The 15634-nt window shown below is 51.0% G+C and overlaps 2 protein-coding genes across 2 annotated transcripts in view; one reads left to right on the forward strand and one right to left on the reverse strand.

Moving 5' to 3' along the window:
* CEP164 (centrosomal protein 164) overlaps positions 1-15634 on the forward strand; it is a 128789-nt gene that overhangs the window by 92718 nt on the left and 20437 nt on the right. The window lies entirely within an intron of this gene.
* The window catches only part of DSCAML1 (DS cell adhesion molecule like 1), a 388366-nt gene continuing 380242 nt past the window's right edge, over positions 7511-15634 (reverse strand). Inside the window, exons 27-33 of the mRNA XM_001158737.6 lie at positions 15365-15520; positions 13166-13196; positions 12863-12981; positions 12086-12238; positions 11273-11467; positions 10461-10772; positions 7511-8542 (exon numbers count right to left, since the gene is read on the reverse strand). Coding sequence (XP_001158737.5) covers positions 8067-8542; positions 10461-10772; positions 11273-11467; positions 12086-12238; positions 12863-12981; positions 13166-13196; positions 15365-15520 — 1442 coding nt within the window. The 3' untranslated portion in view covers positions 7511-8066. The remainder of the gene's footprint in view (positions 8543-10460; positions 10773-11272; positions 11468-12085; positions 12239-12862; positions 12982-13165; positions 13197-15364; positions 15521-15634) is intronic.

Raw genomic sequence — 15634 nt, forward strand, 5'->3', positions numbered from 1 at the left:
GGGTGCTGAGCCCGGATATGTCCAGTCAGCACGTACTGGAGATGCCACTTGTCACAAAGGCCCTGGCGGGGCTCAGCTGGGGACACGCAGGGCCATGCCTGGAATGGTGCCATCCACCTCCTCTGGGCCCAGGAAGGGTGGAGCTCAAGAGAGAAAGAATGGCACCCACAGAGGCAGGACGTCTTAGGGCAGAGCTCACCATCCGGGTGATGCCTCCTGGGGGAGGTGAGGCATTGGCCCAGCATGGATGGGGTGACATTTTACTGCGTCGTCCACACTTTCTGGTGACTCCCAGGAGTTGGGGGCCCAGTGCTAGCTCCTGGTTGGGACTGATGACAGTGAATTTGAAGACATCAGAGGCCTTCAGAGCTTCCCTTTCTGCACAGGCTGTGAATCCTCTTGATGAGCTTCAGTAGGTTCTCTAGGGCAGCAAGGGACCTTCATATCCCACCTGCTTCCCTGGACACAAATCTGGGCAGGAAAACAAACAAACAAAAGCTGGGCATGGTGTTCCTCGCCTGTAGTCCCAGCAACTCGGGAGGCTGAGGTGGGAGGATTGCTTGAGGCTGGGAATTCCAGGTTGAGCGCACCATGATTGCGCCACTGTACTCCAGCCTGGGAGACAGCAGAACCCTGACTCAAAAAAAAAAAAAAAAAAAAAAAGAAAGAAAGAAAAGAAGAAACAACAATAGCAACAACAAAACCTGGGCAGATGAGGCAAATCCTGGCTTCCCTGGAATCTGACCCTCTGGTCTGCTGGTTTGTATCTTGTCTAATCCCCATTTCATAGTTAAAAGCTTTTTAACCTCATTATTTCCTTTCAGTCTTATCAACCTGGCAGCATGGGAGTTATTCTCGCATTTCATAGAAGAGGAAATTGAGGCCCATGAGGGCGAAGGTGCTTTCCCGGGGTCACAGAGCTGGCAAGGGAGCAGCAGGATTGACTCCGCAGCCCCTGCGTTTCCATCGCAGTGCCTGCCACATAGTAGGAGCTCTACACATGGCGCCTTCCAGGGGCCGCCTGGCTTTCTGGAAAGGATCCGAAGTGGTTTGGTGAGCACTGGCTTTGGAATTCAAACCCTGGCTGATGCCTCTTGCCGGCTGAGTGGCCTTGTACAAGTCACCTGACCTCTTTGACTTCTTTCTTAGCCAATAAAATGGAGATCACACATCTTCAGGGCAGAAATTACAAACACATTAATTTCCCATCCATAGATCCTTCCCACGAATCACCAAAGAGGAGGCCTGCCTTGCCTGCGGTTTCTCCCACCTCCTCTGCCTCCCCTATGCCCAACTGTTGCTGTTTCCTAATGGAAAATGGGGGGAAATGAATGGAGAGAACATTCCCCAGAGGAGAGGAGGGCGGAGCTGAGCAGGGCTGGAGAAGAGCAGGCAGTGTGTGGGGGGATGTGGGAGGCACAGGCTCCGTAGGGTGTCAGCGGGTGTCACATCTGCTCTTCGGACCCCTTCAGGATCACAAAAACAAAAGCAGATAACTTGAGTTATTTAAAACTTTCGTTTTGGTGGCTGAGTGGATTGAGGTTCTTTGACTGGCACTACGGCCCTGAGACACCACCACCTGGGTTTTGTGCTCATAGGAGTTACTCTTTTTTACAGGGTAGTGGTAAAACTAGGAGAGTATCCGTGCTAAGTGGTTATCAGGGTGCTTGACTCAAGTAGACTCTCAGCAAACGGCAGCAGGCATGATGGTATTCTGTTGTGTTGTTTTCTTGTAACTTGGGGACACTATGCGGAGAGAACCAATGTTTCAGGAGATCTCGGCCTTCACTGGTCTACTCCTTGCCCGTTTCTCCCACTGTTTACCCTTTGTTCATCTATGTCTAACATATGTTGTGCTCCTGTTAAGTCAGGCACTGTCCCTTCTCTGGAAGAGACAGTGGAACCCTTCTCTGCCCTTGGGGAGCCTGTCTGCTGAGGACGATGTTCAAATACCATCTGTGGAGGGCTTCTGAGTTGGGAAGGGATGAGACTTGTTTTGTGGTGCCCCCAGGAGTGGCAGTACCGAGCCTTGTGAGTAGAAGTTGGAGGGGCCACCCAAGCTTAGTGTGAGGGAGGTTTTGCTGGTAGAGCTGTCACAGGTGAGATGTGCTGGCTGGGGAAGTGATGAGTTCTCCATCAGGAGGTGTGCACGGGAAGGCCAGACCACTCTTGCTGATTGCAGATGAAATTCCCAATTTGGGTGGAAGCGTGGACTAGGTGGCGTTGAAGGTCTCTTTGATTCCTGAGATTGTGTGATTCTTAGAGACACTAAAACCAAGTATGGATCACCTCCAGGGTAATCCAGCTGGCATCTATTCCTCCTTCGGCCTAGAGTATTGTTGTCATTGCTCAGAAGAGGACATGGATTCTGGGAGGAAGGACAGAGCCCTGACTCAGGGTTCCTGCTCAGCCTGGTTCTCCCACCCTTCTCTCCTACAGACACACAGATGCCCTCCTCCTCTCTAAGCTCACCAGCGGCTCCCTTTGCCTTTCCCACCCTTTACCTGTATAGGAATCCAATATGTAGGGTAAGAGGAGGTGACATGGTATGGTGGGTGACATGGTATGGCAGGCGGTGCAGGGGAGGATGCCCTGGGCCTGATCTATCAAGGGAGAATTTCTATGGGGAGCCAAGTTCCCCTTCATCTCCTGCATAAATTAAGACGATGCTAATTGTTGTAAAATAAACTCCAAAGTATCGGTGCTTACTGCAAGTTTATTTCTTGCTCACATAAAGTCCATTTGGCATTGAAGGGGATAGAGGGGCCTGGGCTCTACATAGATGTATAAGCCAGGGTGATAGAGGACCTGCCATCTTCAATAAGTGGCTTCCAAGTTCACCTTGGGCATTGACTTACAGTTGGAGAGAGCAGAGGGTGGCCAGGGAAGTTTTTATGAGCTGGACCTGAAAGTAGTGTGTATCACTTATGCCACATTCCGCTGGTCAAAGCTCAGTCTCATTGCCTTCTCTGAGAATCGGGGGCCTGGAACTGTAGTCACGGGATGCGTAGCGACTTCCCCGCAACAACTGTGCACTGTGGAGGATCATGAGGCTTTGGCAGACAGCTAACCCTCCCTGCTGTTCCCTGACCCAGGCTTCCCTCCTTCCGCCTCCGCCAGTTTGCGCACACTCCGGGGAGTGAGCCTTTGAGCGCAGGAAGAGACCCACAGGGCCTTTGCATCTCCAGTGCCCAGCTCAGTGCCAGATCATTGGAAGTGCTTCTGGGTATTTGGCGAATGAACAAATACTTGGGTATCATTTCGCTTGTTAAAAATACAGATGCCACAAGGTCAGGAGTTCAAGATCAGCCTGGCCAACATGGTGAAACCCTGTCTCTACCAAAGATACAAAAATTAGCTGGGTGTGGTGGCGCATGCCTGTAATCCCAGCTACTCAGGAGGCTGAGGCAGGATAATTGCTTGAACCTGGGAGGTGGAGGTTGCAGTGAGCCGAGATGGTGCCACTGCACTCCAGCCTGGGCTACAGATTGAGACTCTGTCTCAAAAACAAAAAAACCAAAAAAAAAATACAGATGCCTGGGGGAAAACAGTTTGTTCGTTCCTCAAAAAGTAAGACATAGAATGAGCATGTGATTCAGCAGTTCCAGTCCTGGCTATATTCCCAAAAGAATTGAAAAGAGGGGCTCAAACAGATCCTTGTACACCTGTGTTCATAGCAGCATTATTCACAATAGCTGAGAGGCAGAAGCAACCCACGTGTCCACCAGGAGAGGAGATGAATGGAGAAGCAACATGTCGTAAATAATGGAATATCCTCAAACAGGAGTGGAATTCTGACACATGCTGCAACATGGATGCAGCTTGAAGACATGATGCTAAGTGAAATAAGCCAGAACCAAAAGGACACATATTGTATGATTCCACTTATACAAGGTACCCAGAATAGGCAGGTTCATACAGACAGAAAGTAGAATGGTGGTTGCCAGGTGCTGAGAGAGAGGAAGATGGGGAGTTATTGATTAATGGGTACAAAGTTTCTTTTTGGAATGATGAGAAAGTTCTGGAAATGGATAGTGATTTACAACAAGGTGAATATACTTAATGCTGCTGAATTGTACATTTTAAAATGGTTAAAATGGCGAATTTTATGTATCTTTTACCACCATAAAAATAGAAATGTTGGTCAGGTGCAGTGGCTCATGCCTGTAATCCTAGCACTTTGGGAGGCCGAGGTGGGCGATTGCTTAAGCTCAGGAGTTCAATACCAGCCTAGGCAACATGGTGAAACCCCCTCTCTACTAAAAATACAAAAACTAGCCAGGTGTGGTGGCAAGTGCCTATAGTCCCAGTTACTCGAGAGGCTGAGGAAGGAGGATCACCTGAGTCGGGGAGATTGAGGCTGCAGTGAGCCATGATAGCATCACTGCACTCCAGCCTGGGCTACAGGGCAAGTCCCTGTCTCAAAAAAAAAAAAAAACCTAGGCCGCATACCAACAAATTCCTATTCTGTTAGGATTGGTGAGAGCTGGGCTTCTGTATTGTTTAACGAGCTCCTCAGGTGAATCTGATGTGCATCTACGTTTGAGACCCACTAGTCTAGCTCTGGTTGTTGGTAGAATGGGGGAACAAGGGGTAATCTCTCTGAAGGTCTTCTAGAGGAGGGTTTCTCAAACGTTGATGTGCATATGGGTCCCCTGGGGATTTTGCTGAAGTGCAGAGTCTGATTCAGTGGTTCTGGGGTGAGGCCTGGTATTTTTTTTGCATTTGCAACAAGCTCCTAGGTGACGGTGGTGCTGGTGCCACTGGCCTGTGACCCACATGTAGAGTATCAAGGCTCTCAAGGGCAGATGGTCGTCTTATCCATGGTAGACAAAGTGGAGTTTTGGAAAGGAGCAAGTGAATGTGTAAGATGACTGCTCCAGATACATAGAGTTCAATGAGGATGAGCTGGGGATGAATGAGGAGCAGGAGTGCCACTGATTTGTGAATTAGCTTCTGGGTGTGGATCAAACAGGCAGGCTTGTGGTTTAGCTAACAAACATATTAAGGGCCTGGCGCAGTGGCTCACACCTGTAATCCCAGCACTTTGGGAGGCTGAGGTGGGAGGGTTGCTTGAGTCCAGGAGTTCGAGACCAGCCTGGGCAACATGGTGAAACCCTGTCTCTACAGAAAAAAAAAAAAGTACAAAAATTAGCCGAGCATGGTGGCATGTGCCTGTAGTCCCTGCTACTCGAGGGGCTGAGACAGGAAGATCACTTGAGCCAGAAAGTTCGAGGCTGCAGTGAGCCGTGATCACACCATTGCACTCCAGCCTGGGTGACAGAGTGAGATGCTGTCTCAAACAACCCTGCAAAGCTTACTGAAGTTAGAGATTATTAGCAAATAAAATCGTGTGGATTTTGCTCAAGTATGCCTGAATTTCTAGACTTTGTGCTTTATAATAAGGGGCCTAGCCCAGTGGAATACAAGCTAAACTGGCCCACATCTTACTTTTCTGTTACCTTTCCAAATCCTTCTCATCCTAGAGTCCACCTCAGGTCCCAGACCTCCAACAGCTCCCCAGAGCTGAATTCCACCTTTTCTACCACCGCCCCTCACCAGGGTAAAGTACTTTGGAGCCCTTGATCCATCCTGTGCTGCATATTGGGTCACCTGCCTCAACTGTTTTTCTGCCCATGCGTCCAGCTTGCTCCCTGGACCTGGCGGACTCTTCCCCTGGCAACATCCTGGGGGAAGAACTGAAACTCTAATCTTTGAACAGTGGAACAGCGGGTAGTATGGCTCAGTAGTTAAGGAATTGGACGCTCATGAGTTTAAATCTCATTCCCATCTCTTCTAGCTCCTCTGACCTTCTCACCTGTCACGTGGTAATCGTGATACCTTTCTCCCAAGTCTGCAATGAGGTTACAAGCAGCACCTGGCACGTAGTATCGGGATCCGTAATGTATTTTCATGACAGCGTTCCCCTTCGGAGCCCTTAGGCTGGTTCTATCTTCTGCGCCTCTAGCCTCTGAGGAGTTTTTCATTCCCTCTTGCTGGTTGGAGGTGGCTCTGATTCGTGTTTGTTTGCCCAATATCTGGTGTGCAGGGGAGATGGGGTTGGGGGTCTTCTATGCGGACCGCTCAGGTTTGATCGTTGTGCCTGCAGTTCTGGAGGCGACCTGCAGATGGCGTGCGCGTCCTTGGGAGGCGTTCCGTCCTCCCACAGATGGAACGAAGCTGGGCTGTCACCAGGTGTCTGGAATGCAGAGCTTTGGTTTTCGACTGATGCCGTTAGCTGCTTCTCTTGGCTGGGTCCTGGGTGTGGGGGCTGAGATGAGCATTTCTTCATGAGCCTAGGAATACCGAGGCGTACGGAATCTCTGCCCCTCCCCTCTCACCGTGCCGACCCGGGAATCTAGTTATTCATGCGAGGGACTCCTCTGCATCCCACACACTCTAGGTGCTCAGAGATAATTTGTGGGATGAGTTGCTATTCGGAAGATGCTTCTATGAAAGGTCATGCATCCCAGGTGCGGCCTCACCGGGGCCCAGGCTGATAGGTATCAGCTGCCTGCATGCACAAACTCCTCCCTCCCTCTCCAGCCCTTCCCAGTTCCTCCTCTCAGCTGCTAGGGAGCGGGGGGTCCCAGACTCACCTTCCTTCCAGGCTCCTGATCCACAGCTCAGCCTCAATTGCAGTGCTCAAGAGCCCCCTGTGCACTTCTTAGGTGCACTTCCTTTTCACCCAGGGGCCAGTCACCTGCTTCTGCCTCTCCAAACCTTCAAGTCCCTGGAGGTCCATCTCACCTGTCACCTCCTGTGGTGCCCTCTGGACCCTCTCATCAGAAACCAGGCCTCTGGACACCCACGGCACCTTGCCTGCTCCTCCGTGTGGACGCCTTTTCTTCCACTTGGCTGACTCCTTGGAAGCCAGGTGAGGTACCTGATGTGCTGACCTGGTTCTCTTTGGCTGAGCTTCATTCCCTCTCCTTCATGAGCTTCTCTCACTCCTCTCACCTCCGACGACTTCTCTTCTTCTCCCTCTGACCTCATCTGGTCCTAAGAGTCAGCCCAGAACTTTAGGCCTTGGCCTGGTGCCCCAGCTATAGATAATCTCTTCTTCCCCGCTCCCAATAGGCACCTCTTCCACAACTGTGGGCTATTGGTCTTGTATAGTCCTGGCCCCCTGGCTACCCTGCACTCTCTTGGAGGAAAGAAGCCAGTAGGCAACCCCTCCCCTATCCCAGGCTCCCCAGCGCTTGGTGAGCCAAGGTTGCCTCATTCCATCTGCTACAAACTTCCCTCCTTTACAGGTAGGGACACTGTGGGTCAGAGGGGTTTAGGAGTTTGCACGAAGCCACCGACCTAGTTCCCCTTGCGGGCCCAGCACAGCTCTGAGAACAGAAGAGGAGGCACCTTGGCTAATTGCAAGCCTTTAAAAGTCTTAGAGCACTGAGCCAAAGCCCAGGCTTCTCACAAAATCTCTTTATGAGAGACAGACGGCCTGGGATCGGGGTCTCTCCTCCCTCCCCGCTGGCCTTCGCCAGATGGGAAAAAAGCCACCACATAGAAACATAACCTTTATTGCACACGGCGCTGGGTCTTTTTTCATAGAAAAAGGTATTAACACATAAGCATCTGCAAATTGAAGCAACTCCTGGTTTTCTTGGAACAGTAAAATCGCATGCAGTGTCTCTGAGTTGGGATTTTGGTCTTTGTCAAAACCACCTAGACTGGGGGGAAGGTGAGGAGGAGGGAAAAAAATTGCTGAGTCTTTGTGCCTCTGTCTCAAAATAGGGTGAGAGAAATATATAGATATATAGCTCGTGGACGCGTTCCTATCTGTCTATATATGTATATATATCTCCACACATATTTTGTGGGGTGGGGGATTTGACTTGTACTGTCAAATTCTTTGTGCCCTGGCTTCATGGAGAAGAAGAAAATAGTTTCATTTGTACAAAAGAGTTCTATGTACAGGCGTTCATGATTGGGGGTTTTTGTTTTGTCGTTGGTTGGTTTTTGTCTGTCAGTTGAATATAAATAATGCAGAAAAACAGCCGAGCTGGCGTGTGGGGCTGCGGCGTGGCGCGGTCCGGGCGTGGCTGCTCTTCCTGCCGGCCCTACACCAGGGTGTAGGATTTGGAGTAGGCCCCGGCCCCCTGCTTCTGAGACCTCCCTACCCCCGACGTGCTCATCTCGAGAAGCGAGTCCCTGGAGCCCCCCATTTTGGTGTGTGGGCCCCCGGCTCGTGGAGGCTCGGTGCTGGGGGCAGGAGGGGCAGCGCTGGGGGCGGTGGGGGGCTCAGCAGGGGTGGGGCCGGGGGCTGGGGGGGCTGTGCCGGCTGGGGGGGCTGGCATGGCCAGAGTCCTCTGAGGTAAGGTGGCTGTGGAGGCGGCAGCGGGGGCCCCTGGGTGGGGAAGGCCCAAGGGCTTGCTGGCAGGGTCCAGGGTCAGGTGGCGAGCCTGGGTGTGGTAGGTTCGAGCCAGGTTCCGGATGGAGGCCTCACGGGGTGGGACCACGGGGCAGGGCTCACGTCCATCTGCCTTTCGAAAGAAGGCCTCTGACTTGGCATACAGGGGCAGGTTGCAGTAGTCACCTGGAAGCACAGAGGCAGAGGATGTTACAGAGAGTCATAGCCCTCTGGAAGCAGCTCGTTCAGCCCCCACCCCATCCCCTGCCCCCAGTCTTCTCTCTGATTTGGCATAGGGGCCCCTCCACTGGGGGGCAATAAAGAGTAGCGGAAAGGTCGGGTACTTGGCCCTTCTGAGCCTTCGTTTCCTTATCTGTGAAATGGGGATGATCTTACTTCCCCACAGGATTATTGTGAGGAGCGAATGAGGTGAGGGAGGTAAAGTGCTTTGCTACAGTGGCCGGTGCAGATAACAGCTGCCCAGTACATGGATGCTTGTTGTTCAGTGGTCACTAGAGGCTGGTCAGCTTCCGGTAGTGGAGAGCTCACTACTGCTAAGGACGAGGATGTCCTAATGGCTCTGGCTGGTGGAAAGCTTTTCTTTACCCTGAGGCGGAAAGGAATATCATTCCCTGTCGCCTCCCCACCATGGAGCCTGGTTCTGTTCTCTGAGGTCTCACAGAGTAAGGCGTCCCCCTCTTTCCCATGGCAGCCTTCCAGATGTTTGAAGTCAGCTACATGTCCCCTCTCCTCCCCCTTGGTCCCCTCTTCTCCAGGTGGAAAGTTCCTAATTTCTTTTTTTTTGAGACGGAGTCTTGCTCTGTCATCCAGGCTGGAGTGCAGTGGCATGATCTCGGCTCACTGCAACCTCCGCTTCCCGAGTAGCTGGGATTACAGGCACGTGCCACCATGCCCAGCTAATTTCTGTATTTTTTTTAGTAGAGATGGGGTTTTGCCATGTTGGCCAGGCTGGTCTGGAACTCCTGACCTCAGGTGATCCGCCTGCCTTGGCCTCCCAAAGTGCTGGGATTACAGGCATGAGCCGCCGCGCCTAACCTAGTTCCTTATTTCTTAAACTGCCTCCATGTGACTTGCTTCTAAGACCTCCACTGCCTGACCCCCCTGTGCTCCATGGGCACCCTGCCTGCAAATGGGCCTCTTCCCCCGGGGAGCTGGGCCAGGCATTTTCCTTAGATTTTCTTATTGAATCCTCACGACAGCCCCTAGGATTGGTTAATACCTGTCTGCACTTTACAAGTGAGGAAACTGAGGTTCAGAGATTAAATCATTTGCCTAAATTTGCACAGCTAAAAGGGGTGGGGGTGTCATTCAGGGTCACAGTCTCCACAGTCTTTCCATTGTTCCAGGCTCTTTTTTCCATGACCCAGAGAGCCCCGCCCCCTGCCTCAATTAGCATAGCCAGTGCTAAGCAGGCCAGACTGCATTGTTTGATAGTCTGGGCTTTGCACGCTGTGACCCCAGCATCTGCTGATAGACTCCCCCTGGTGATCCTAGCCCTGCCCTGCCAGCCTCTAAGGGCATATGCTCCAGCCAGGCCCCTGGGGTCAGATGGTTCCCAGCCAGGCCAGGTCACTGCCTACCGAGAGGTATGACCATGGTGGGTGGAGCTGCCAGGATTGTTTGTTTGGGTCTGGATTAAATTCAAACAGCATTGAGACCAGAGGCCCTTGGGCAGCTGACCCTGAAGGGATCTGTTTCCATCCTGGCACAGCTTCAGATTAAGGGGATGCTCACTACCGAATGAATGAGGCCTTACAACACGCTGGGGATGTATATCATTTCTAATGCCCATTATGACAATGCAAAGTAGATACTATCGTTGGCATTTTACAAATGAGAAACTTAAGGCCACAGAGGTTAAATGACTTGCCCAAGGCCACAGACATAGGAAGAGGTTAAGCCAGGATGTGGGCCCCGATCTGCCTGCTCCTAAGTCCTTGCTGTTGGTACCACCCTGCACTGCCAAGGAGCCAAGCTGGGCTGGCGTGATCCTGGTGCTGGCAGAACTAGATCGAGCCAGGGCTCATGGGGCTGGGGCCAGGGGGCGGGGGGGCACTGCCTGGGAGGTGGTCTGAGCACTCACTCTTGTTGGCCCGGTGAGGGATGGGCACAGCCACATTTTTGCCCCGGTCCGCATCCTGGGGCTTGGGTGGTGAGGCGGTAAAGCGGCAGATGCCAGGCTCTGAGGGTGTGCTCATGGATGTCATGCTGTCGGCGTTCTCGTTGGTGCCTGTGGTCATCTGGTCAGAGGAACTGTCAGAGATGAAGCACTCGGTGATCTCAAACTTGGCGTGCTGCAGCTGCTCCTCCAGCTTGGCATGCTCATAGGCCCGGGCCAGCTCCTCGTAGGTGGAAGAGGCACTCTCAGTGGACACCATGCTGTTCCTTCCTTTGTCTGGGGAGTTAAGAGGAAAGGGGTGGGTTACGGGGAGAAGGGTATAAGTGAGACTGACTGAGCACTTCCCCTGCCCGTAACCCCAGCAGCCATCTGTAAGTCTGGCCATGGAGGGCACCAGGCTGAGAAGATCCCGTGAAGGTGGCAGTGGTGGTAGAAGTAGGATCTTTGGCTCATGAAGGGCAGAACATCTTTCATTCTTGGAAATAAGCAACCATCCCCTGGAACATTCAGCCCTTTCTCCAATGAACATCATGTGTACCATTTTCTCTGACAGTTTTTGGGAAAGCAAAATTAACTCCCTGACTAAGTAGAGCTCAGTGAGGTCAAGTGTTTTTGTCCCAGCTGCACAGTGGGTCAGTGACCAACTAGACATGAAACTGACTTGTGCCTTGGGCCCCATGAGCTGGTGGGTAGAAGCTGGGAAGAATAGAAGGTGAAGGTGAATGATGGGGAACTGGGGGGAGGTGTTCAGGATGCCAGCAGGGCCTTAGGCACACCTGTGTCCTGGGACAGGCTGGCACTGTAGCTGTCACTCTCAGTGACCGTGACACCATGCTGGGAGCCCACGGTGCGCCAGTCGGAGGTGAGGGTGCGGGCAGGTGTGGAGGCCTGGCACTTGGTCAGGGTCCACTGGCTTGAGTACCGGTTCCGGGTGCTGTGGGCTGACTTCACATTCTTCCTGGACACTGGATCTGCACAGACAGAAGCAAGAAATTGCATCCTCCAACCAAAGTCACCCAGGCTTGGGCAGCTGGCACTTACCAGAAAGGGCAGGGGGGAGCAAGGGAAGAGGCAGATGCAGCCACAGAAGCGCCCTTGGGAATGCTGCCTTTCCTAACCACATCGCTGTCCCCAGAGGAGAAGAGCAATCGAGTCAAGGGGGGGGGGCAGTGGAGGGCATTCTCCCCGCCCACCCCATCTTTTCCTTCCACCTGGGGGAGAATGTGATGTCCTTTCCTGCTGCCTCCTGACTGTCCATTCATTCCCTACAGTCCTTGATGTGTTCTATCCTATGTCCAGATACACGGTGCTAGAGATAGAAAGACCCTTGGAGAACACGAATACCCAATACTCTCAAAATTTCTAGGTAAGGAAACAGGCCCAGAGAGATAAAGTTAGTGATACGCCCAAGGTCACAGTTAGTAAATCTGCAGTTGAGGTCTCCAGACGCTAATTCCAGTGCTTTCCATTTTTGCATTCTATTCCATTAAGCTCCCTCCTCCCTTTAAAAAAAACACCACCTCTGTGTCATGCTATGCCCAAGCCACCCTGGTTGGGAAAAGGGCTGTCTCCCTGGGGATAATGCGTACTGGTTCCTGGCCGGATGTCAGACATGTCGATGAGGGGTCCTGTGCTCTGGATGAGGGCTGGGTGGTGCAAGGAGACGCCAGTGCAGAAGCTCTGTGGGTTGACAGCTTGGCTGAACTCAGCATCTGTCACAGGGATGGTGGCCTTGTCATCTCCTGGGGAAAGAAGGACAATTACTAGGAGTCCTTTACAATTGTTTTTTAAAGCTCTTTTGGATGTGACTGAATTTCTCTTTATCCAATGTGTTTTTGTTTGTGGATTTGTTTGTTTGTTTTTTTGAGACAGGGTCTCACTCTGTTGCCCAGGCTTAATCGTGATCATTGCTCACTGCAGCCGCCTCAATCTCCTGGGCTCAAGCTATCCTCCTACCTCAACCTTCTGAGTAGTTGAGACTACAGGATGTGTCATGCCTGGCTATTTTTTTTTTTTTGTGGTAGAAATGGGATCTCACTATGTTGCCCAGGCTTGTCTCGAACTTCTGGCCTCAAGTGATCCTCCCTCCTTGGCCTCCCGAAGTGCTGGGATAACAGGCATGACCCACCAACCCAGACTTTATCCAATGTTGAGTCACAGAAAGGCCAGCAATTCCCTCCGTTGGACAGAGGAGGAAAATTAGCCCTTGAGAGAAGCCACAGTGAGTTCTAAGGTTGTTGAGTGGTTGATGGGGCTACTGCCAGAACCCTGGGCACTGCCATGAGGGTTGGTGTTTGACTTCCATGGGTTGTAGCCTGGGGAAGCACACCCAGCAGGACAGGGAACTTGTGGCACCTGTCACTCACCCAGCTGCTTGATGCCTTCTTTGTCCTCGATGAGCAGCTGGACCCTGGGGATGTCAATGTGTAGCCGTGGGCCCTGGGGTGGCCCTTTCACAGGAGTGTCAAAGCTTCTATTGTTCTTGCTGTGGGGAGAAAGACTGGAGGTGTTGGCTCAGCAGCCATAAGGGGTTGGGGAAGGGGGCTCTGCAGGACAGTGGGATTTTAGAAGCCTGCCTCCTATTCTGGGAGTTCAGAGCGAGGCTCCTGGGTCCTCCTCAGGACAGAGGAGAGAAGGGAGGAGAAAGGAAGCAGCTTGGTGATACCCACCTTATCAACATTTCTGCCAAACTCTTTGCATCTGCAAAACAGTAGAGGGAGAGGAGGGCTGGGTGAGAATGAAGTTTGAACAGGATGACAATGGGAGAGGCATAGGAAACAAGGTGGAGAATTCCTTAAAATGGGGCCAGGGCTGGTCTCCTAAGAAGCAGAAGGAGAAATGTAAGGACCTACAAAACAGCCCAAAGCATGACGTGGTTTCACTGCTCCAAATTCAGGATTTGGCTCAAGTCTGTTTTCCTTTCTTCAAATTTTATCTAATTGAGAGAACCTTCCCAAAGCACTGGGGGCATAGCAAGTGCCTCATCTGCTTCATGAATCGACTCTACTTAAACACGACACCATAACAGGCTGGAAATGGATATCAGTGGAAGGTTTATCTTCAGTTATATCTTGTGGACAGGAGAGAGTGGAGGATGTAGTAGAGGTGGTCAGTGGGAAGCCCCAGATGATTAAACTCTCATATCAACCAAGAGGCTTCACTTCCTCCTCTGGGGCCTCTGTCCCCAAAACGTCCATGGATGGATTTTGTGGCCCCTGCTTTGTCTCAGAGGAGCCTTGAATAAGATCAGGACTCTCAGGTTAGGAATTTGGAAGACAGGAGAATTGAAGGGCCTAGTTAATTTATTAGACCCCTGATACCTGAGAATGAGCTGTCAGAATGAATCCCAAATAGCTGTATGCATGCATCCAACCATCCAATTGTCTGGCTATCCATTCACCCATCCATTGATCCATCCATCCATCCATTCATTCACTGATCTAGCCATCCATCCATCTAACCATCTACCATCCAATTATCCATTCATCCATCCAACCAACCATTAATTCATCATCCACCTATTCAACCATCCATCTGTCTATCCATCCACCCATTGATTCAACCAGTAATCCATTCAACCATTCACTCATGAATTCAACATCCATTCAATCATTCTTATATGTTAAACCTTACATCCAACCACTCCTTTAACCATTCACCCAATCATTCCACAATTCCAATAGTTTTTCCATCCATCCATCCATCCATCTTGTCATCCATCGATCTATCAGAATAGTCATCCATCCATCCATCCATCCAAGCATTTGTTCAATCATCTACCTATCTGTTCAACTATTCATATAATCATTATCTGGCCATTCAACAATCCATCAATTCATCCATCCATCCACCCATCTATTCATTCAGCCTTTTATTCAACCACCCTTACACTCAGCCATCTATTCAGCCATCCAGCCATCCTTCTATCTATACATCCTTCCATTCAACCATTTATTCAGTGATCCATTCAACCATCCAACCATGTAACTACTCACCACCCATCTAGTCATTCAATTATCCACCCAATCATCCATCCATCCATCCTTCCATCCATCCATCCAATCATCAACCATCCATTGAACCATCTATTCATCCATTTACCCAATTCCTGAACACAATAGGAAGCATTAGTCATTCCCTCTTCTGTGCTACTGTTGTCTCCTGGCTCCTCACATTAGATGATAAACTCTGTAAGATTATGGCTTGGCCGTTCTTTATTGATCTCTATAGTCTTGCAGTATCTATGATGAAGCAGACCCAATAAAAGTTTTCCAAATAAGTGAAAGTATATTTATGAAGCAGCTAGTAGGTGCCAGACACCGTGTTAGGCTGTGGGAAAACTGAGGTAAATCAGACCCATTCACAGTAGACTGTGGCATCAGGTAATGGAAAAAGGGGATAATATTCAAAATATTTAACACCTGACATGGTGCAGAAACTGCCCAGTTAGAACTGAGCATTGTCCTAGAGACTACCTGCAGGTCTATTCTTTAGTGAATGGGTCCTAGGAAAGTTGCAGGGACCCCGTGAGAGGAGATGAAGCATCCAGTGTGGAAAGGAGCAACATCTGTTTACCAACCAACATGGAAATGTTTAAATATTTAACAATCAACATGGCTTTACCAGTGTGTACCTCTAAATATTAGCCCTGATTGGGGCAGGCACAAAGTCTAGGGGGCATAGAGGAGGAAGTGGTGAACGAAACCTTCTGAACTAAGGAGGTTTCAGAAAGTCTGAGTGGCTGCTCCTCCTTCAGGGGGACACAGGCACTCTGTATCATCCAGATGGTGCTGTGAGCCAGTGAAGTGGGGACAATGTGGCTGAGAGCCAACACCCCCTCCTGGAAGGCCCATAGGAAGCTCCCCCACCTCGGAGTCGCTTCAGCCGTTTCTCCTTCCTCTTCTTGCGTACGATGAAGAGCAGTGCCACCCCCAGTGTGGCCAGGATGACAGGGCAGCCGATGGTGAACAGCTTCTTCACATCATCCCCTTCACCTTGAGCAGACTTGATGGGTGGAATGGTGCCTGAATGAGGGCAAAGAATAGAATTCGATGTCCCTTATGAGCCAGGTGCTGTGCAGAACATCTCATGGGTGGGGCAGTCCTCTGACCTCTCTTGCTGCCCTTGGGCTCTGACCT

The sequence above is a fragment of the Pan troglodytes genome, chromosome 9 (genome assembly GCF_028858775.2).
Source record: "Pan troglodytes isolate AG18354 chromosome 9, NHGRI_mPanTro3-v2.0_pri, whole genome shotgun sequence".
NCBI classification, from domain to species: domain Eukaryota; kingdom Metazoa; phylum Chordata; class Mammalia; order Primates; family Hominidae; genus Pan; species Pan troglodytes.